The 7,001-nt window shown below is 41.9% G+C and overlaps 1 gene segment (V, D, J or C); it reads left to right on the forward strand.

Annotated features, from left to right (window-relative positions):
- The first annotated feature begins 1,690 nt into the window (after window positions 1-1,690).
- Window positions 1,691-7,001, forward strand: part of LOC104980409 — an 18,475-nt gene continuing 13,164 nt past the window's right edge. Inside the window, 2 exon segments of the C gene segment in view lie at window positions 1,691-1,775; window positions 1,928-2,245. Coding sequence covers window positions 1,733-1,775; window positions 1,928-2,245 — 361 coding nt within the window.

Consider the following 7,001-nt stretch of genomic DNA (forward strand, 5'->3'; position numbering starts at 1 on the left):
AGAGGCCAGAGTGTCTTGGGAACCATGCATTCAGGGCAGGGCTCCTGTTTGCTGCAACTGGCTGCTTCTGTCGGCTCTTTTGCCCCTATGCCTGTTGTGCAGATACTCCATTCAATCCACTATTTTTCTCTCTTTTTTAAAAACATATCTTTAAAATAAAATTGACATAAAATATTACATTATTCTCAGTTATACAAGATAGAAATTTGATATTTTATATATATTGAAATGGTCACCACATTAAGTCAATATCCCTCACTGTATATAGTTACAGATTATTTTTTTCTTATAAGATAAAATTGTTAGATCTACTCTTTCCCTTGTTGGTTAAATATTTAAGCAGAGTTACTGCTTTTATAATTGACTGTATGTTTATATGTTCATATTTGTGGGACTGAAATATTTCCTTTGATGTTTGAAAGGGACTGAACAATATTAGCTGACCTGGATGCACATGGATTCCGTCTTCTGTAGCTGGACCACATCTGTCATCTCAGAAGTTCCAAAACACTCCCAGTAGAGCTCTCTAAATCCACCACATAATTAGGGCACAAAATGGTAATTATCTCTCTCTCTGTCTCTGTCTCTCTATATATATACAACACACATATATACTATATATATATTTATTCACATATATACCACACCTAGTTTATCTGTCCATCTGGTTTTGGGCACTTAGGTTGTTTTTGTGTCTTGGTTGTTATAAACAATGAACATGAGGTGCTGGTATATCTTAGTATTTTTGTTTTCTATGGATAAACACTCAGAAGTGAAATTGCTGGATCATGTGGTAGTTCCATTTCTAACTTATGGAGGAAGCTCCATACTGGTTTCCATAGTGACTACACCAGTTTACATTCCCACCAACAGTGCACTTGTTATTTCCAGCCTTGTTGATATTAGCCATTCTGACAGGAGTGAGGTGAAATCTCATTGTTGTTTGATTTGCATTTCCCTGAATTTCAGATAAACAAAATATATATTTTTAGTTTAAGTTTGTTCCAAATATTGCAAAGCTCCTTGCTTTATTTATTTTTGTTGTTTTGAGAAACGTGGAAAACCAATGTGAGGTGGCTTTTTACTTAGGGATGAACATACACTCTCTATCAAAATGATTCGTAAGGCAGACACACACACATATATCCCTTTACTGCTGCTACTGCTACTGCTACTGCTAAGTCATTTCAGTTGTGTCTGACTCTGAGAGTCAAATGCAGACCAACATTATAACCTTAATTTTAATAAAGCGGGCTCAGTTCTTATTGGATTTGCTGTTTGTTGTCTCAAAGTTTGCTTATAGGTATAAGAGGAAAGGTAGCTCGGGGAAGGACTATAGACGTTTCATCACTGGAGAAGACCACGGCAGCAGCATTAACACTGAAACCTTGAACTGCAGGGAACTTAGCCTGATTCAGATCTGCTCACTCCACTAGGCAACAGGCAAGTATTGTCCGTGTTTTTCCATCCACCCCTCACCTGATCCCTCTGCTTGCAGTTCTGAGCTTTCAGAGCTCAGGCTTCTCTTCTCCCGTCGGGGCGGTGGCTGCTCCCAGCCTGCCACAGGGAGCCCTCAAGAAAGGGGTTGGTGTAGAGAGGCGGGGCTCCTCCGTGGGCCTCCCCCAGCACCCACCCCTTCTGGGCTCAGCCTGGTGGTCTTTAAGAGAGATCCTCGCTAACTCCCCTGCCCGTCACATCTGCTGGGAACCCCAGTCTCACTATTGTCCCAGCCATGCTGCGGGCCCCAGTGCTGCTTCTGGTGTTCCTGGCTCTTGGTGAGTGTGTTGCCTGGATACTCCTGGGATTTTTCTGTATTTTTTGGCAATGGTGTGTATGCATGTGTGTGGTGTGTGTGTGTGTGGGGGGGTCATGCTAAGAAATGCTGTTTCCTCTTCCTCAAGATTTTTTGTTGCTTTTCCCATTGCAGTCACTCAGGTATCTTCCAACATGGAAGGCGACAGGATGTCAATCACCAGGGCAACTGGGTCCTCTGCTGTAATCCCGTGTGATCTTCCTACACAAAACAAGCAATATATCCACTGGTACAAATTCCAGGAGGGAACTGTACCCCGACGCCTTCTCTACTATGATGTCTCCTACTCAAAGGTTGTGCTGGAACCAGGAATCAGTCCAGGGAAATACCATGGCTATGAAGGCACAGACAAGATGTATAAATTTGTAATCTCAAATCTTCAAGAAAGTGATTCTGGCGTGTACCACTGCGCTGTCTGGGAGAAGCACATTGGTTCAGCCCTTCGTTACACTGCACTGAAATTTTGCTTGTCGCTGCCAAAAAACAGGCCGGATACACAGAATAGACCAACACCTGCCTCACTTCCTGCTGTCAATGCCAATTCTCTTTACTCTGAGCAAAGTGAAATCCTGAGCTCATCGCCCATCCCCCAACTTTAATATTCAATTGTCACTCACCTTTCCCCACCAAAGCCACAGTTTTTTCTAAAAGCAGGCTTCCATCTTCACGCCTCAGACAAGCAACTGTCAGGTTTCATCTTCTTTTAACTGGCCTAGGAGCTGCTGGAGTCTATTCAACCTCCTCTTTAGGAGACAGGGCACCTAGGGTTGATTTGTTAAGGGAAGTATTTAGGAGAGCATGGAAAGGTTGGGAACCTCACTGTGGTTCAGTGTTTAAGAATCTGCCTTGGAATGCAGGGTGCTTTGTTCTGGAGCAACTACACCTGCATGTTTTGAAGACCCTGTTCCACAACTAGAAGTTCCTGTGCCAAAAGGGAAGACCCCACACGATGCAACAGAGATCCTGCATGTCGCAACTAAGACCTGATGCAGAAAGTAAAGAAGTTATCAAAAAATAACAAAAATCACAAACATAAAAAATAATGAAAAGCTTAGCTATACTGAATCATTTATCTGATCATTATCCAGAGAAAATGGCTGGGAATGAAGCGTCTTCAATATTCAGGAGTATGAAGAGTAAGAAAAGATGAAAATGAAAACTTGGACTTCCTGAACCTCAAACTAGTATCATATTTCTTTTGGACAAACTGATACTTTCCTCATATAACCAATTAAGGCATGGCTGACATAGGGAAAGTGTAGGAAAACAGTGATTTCTCTAACAATGTCAACCATTGTACTCTTCTTCCACTTTCTTTTGAATTCAGCCCACAACCAGAACTGTTCTGCATTAAACAAGTCAAGCCAGGGGTTCTTTCCACTCCTACCCTCTACATTAACATGGCCAAGTCCCAAACTGGAATGAGATTTATCAGATTATTTTTTTCTCATTAATTCATTGTAAAGAATGCTTTGGGTGAACAATTAGACAGTGAATAGTATCTCTTTCAGCTGAAAAGTCATACATGAAAGGAGTATGGCTTTCTTACTGGGCTAGATTTAAGGACGTGAAATTCCTGGTGGCTCAGCGGTAAAGAATCCACCTGTAATTAAGGAGCTGCAGGAGACCTGGGTTCGATCCCTGGGTCAGGAAGATCCCCTGAAGGAGAGCATGGCAACTCACTCCAGTGTTTTTGTCTGGAGAATCCATTGGGTCGCAAAGAGTTGGACACAACTGAAGCAACTTAGCATGAACAGAAATGTTAGATCCACATGTTTGTGATCTCCTGTGTATTGGATCCTCCAAATTTCTGTCAGAGGAGTGTTTCTTCAACTGTGGTCCGTTGACCACTTGCAGCAGAAGCACCTGAGTTGGGATAATAGTGCTAGTTCTAGGTGGCACCCAACACCATGAATACAAACATAGGAATGAAGGCTGAAAATGTGCCCTTTCAATAAACTCCATAGCTGATTCTTATTCAAGTTGGTTTTTAAGAACTGCTGTCCTGGTGGTAACAGATAAAGTGACACACTTGTCTCTGAAATGGACAGGTTCCCAGCCTGACACACAAATGCATTCCAGAATGGTACTCATGGGCTTGTTCCTAACCCAAAACCCTTCCTGTCTTGTTGCACCTTGGATACTCCTGCTTTCCCAGGTCATTCTATTTTTGCTTGAGAACCCACAACCACAGGTCAAGTTTCAGGTTCTTCTTATTTCTGTAATTGCAGGGAAGAAGGAATTGGATAGTAAACAAACCAACTTTAACTTGGTCTCTTGTATCAGGGACCATGTGTTTTAACTATTTTATGAATTTAAAAAAGACTGAAGCATGAACTTATTGTCATTTATATTTTTCTAATATTGTTTAGGTTTTGTTCAGCATATTTATTTCCCTGATCTGCTTTACATTGAAATTTTGTGTATTGGGAAAATGTAGAGAATTCTCTGCAGAGGGATTTTTTATGCAATGAATTGTTCCTGACTTCTGAGTTCTAGGAATTGTTTTTCAAGGCAAAAAGACATGACAAATCTCTTGAGCAACAGAAAATCATCAAGATGAAACACTAAGATGCCCTTTGATTACTGCATTTGGGGTCGCACTGCCCCATCTACCCTCCTGGGAAAGACAGAAATATTCTTCACAGGTCGTGGAAAAGGGTAAATGATTTGCTGCTCAATCATGGGGACTGAATTGAGAGGTTGGTTTGACTGGAGTTCTTCACTGGAATTCTTCTGGACACACTCCAGACCTCACTGTTAGCAGCCTGAGAGCTGCTCATAAATGAAAAACCTTTAGTGGTGAGAACCTGAAGTTTAGGGTGTATGGTGGCAAGGAGGTCATTGTACCCAGCTGGGTGAGGATAGGTTCAAGGAGCAGGTGGCCGCCATATTGAAAAAAAATTCAAAAGTGAATCAAAGATTTTTGGAGGCATCTGTACAAAGTCTTATGGACTTATTGTGTGCACTTCAAAAATTGTGATGAAGCATGTCCCTTTCCACCTCAAATGCCCATTTTTTTTCTAATATGCATAGATGCCCCCACACGGGACACACAATTACCCTGTTCAACATTCTCAGATTCAATCTCTCCCTCAATTAAAGGGTTGTAATAAGTGTTCCCACCTTGGAGGGTTTGTGGACAATTCATTGGGTCAATCCATGTAAAGAACTTAGACCCATGCTTGTCACACAGTACGAGTTCAATAACTGTTAGTGCTTGTAACTGTTAGCTGTGGCCTGGCCTCATTGTAAAGAATATACAGATGAAGCAGACAGGAGTCTTCCTCCCAGGAGCCACTTGCAGTCCAGACAGTTGAAGACAAAACTGCAGCCTTGGCTGAGATGGCCCCATTACCCTGTGCTTCCTCTGTGGCTACTGGGAATACTTGGCAATGGCTGAGCACCAAGTAATTCCCAGACCTGAACTTGACCTCATTTTTCTGACTTAGGTACTATCATATCCTCTCCCACCCCTAACACATGGTGAACTTGGGATTCAGAGAAACTCTGTAGCATCCAAGATCACAAAGGCATTGACATCAGAAGAGATGCAGTTTGAAGCCAAGTATAAATGTCATTTAAACTTATGCTTTTCCCTACACTCTACCCAGAACCAACAAGAAGTAATGAAAGGATAAAGAAGAGAAGTGGGGGAGTCAGGGTGATCTGTATATTCACAGAGATGCAGCATGTGTTCTTGCAAATGTATCCAGGTAGGAAATTGATCCTCTGATGAAAATGGTTCGAACACAAAGAATTCCTATCTTTTGGATAAAACATGATTAAGCAATATAACAGCTCACATATTTAGAAAATAATGATAGGAGTTGCACTGTGCTATTTACTATGTACCTCAAAGGAAATATCAAATTAAACTAATGATTTGTTCATTTCCTCTAGTCAGAAATTAATGGACCATTGAGAATGCTTTGTGGAGCCAGAAGATCCAAGTCCACATGTAGCCAAAAAGTGAGAGGGTCTATATATGTCACACTTTGCATGGTTGAACCAATAGGAAGGATCAGTAAATAGCTTCTATAGTTAAGTTTTCTATACTGAAGGGACAAATATTTGTAAAATAGCAGCCTGAATTTTCAATCATCCTCTATCTGGTTGGCACAGGAAAAATAGAATATTTATACCCAGCTCCTAACTTGCCCCTGATTGCTGTGAGATGGGTAGGAATTTCCCTGAAGGACAAGGATGTGTGTGGCTGCCCCACAACCTTGACCATGAAGCTTCACCACACAGAATGTGTCCCAGGATGTTAAAACATCTTTTTCTTTATTTTCAACCTTGCTAATGGTCATTTTATTTATCTCGTGAATTCCTTAGAAGCTCTGACAAACCTGCTAATATTTATTGCACCAGCCCTTCTATGCATCCCCACTGTGTCAGTACAGTGACCTGGGTCCTCAGAGACCTCTCAGTGGCTCATGGCGACCATCTCTGAAATGCGTCTGCTTCCCCGGGATTGCTCCCCTGACAGCCAACCTTCCTGCTATTTTTCTTTCTAAAGCACAGATCTGATCATATCACTTTCCTCCCTATCACCGTCAGTATTTCCTCATCATTCATTCTTTTCTAAAAATATATATTTGAAAATGCTGTAAAAATTGCTCACATTCCTACTTCCTAAAAAATAAATATTAAGTAAGGATGTCTTCTGTTCTCTTTCTATTTGAAGTTCTCTATTCAAGGAGTCAATTAGACTCTTCAGATCAGATCAGATCAGTCACTCAGTCATGTCCCACTCTTTGCGACCCCATGAATCGGAGCAGGCCAAGCCTCCCTGTCTATCACCAACTCCTGGAGTTCACTGAGACTCATGTCCATCGAGTCAATGATGCCATCCAGCCATCTCATCCTTTGTCTTCCCCTTCTCCTCCTGCCCCCAATCCCTCCCAGCATCAGAGTCTTTTCCAATGAGTCAACTCTTTGCATGAGGTGGCCAAAGTACTGGAGTTTCAGCTTTAGCATCATTCCTTCCAAAGAAATCCCAGGGCTGATCTCCTTGAGAATGGACTGCTTGGATCTCCTTGCAGTCCAAGGGACTCTCAAGTCTTCTCCAACACCACAGTTCAAAAGCATCAATTCTTAGGCCCTCAGCTTTCTTCACAGTCCAACTCTCACATCCATACATGACCACTGGAAAAACCATAGCCTTGACTAGACGAACCTGTGT

The sequence above is a fragment of the Bison bison genome, unplaced genomic scaffold (assembly GCF_000754665.1).
Source record: "Bison bison bison isolate TAMUID 2011002044 unplaced genomic scaffold, Bison_UMD1.0 scf7180017864499, whole genome shotgun sequence".
NCBI lineage: Eukaryota > Metazoa > Chordata > Mammalia > Artiodactyla > Bovidae > Bison > Bison bison.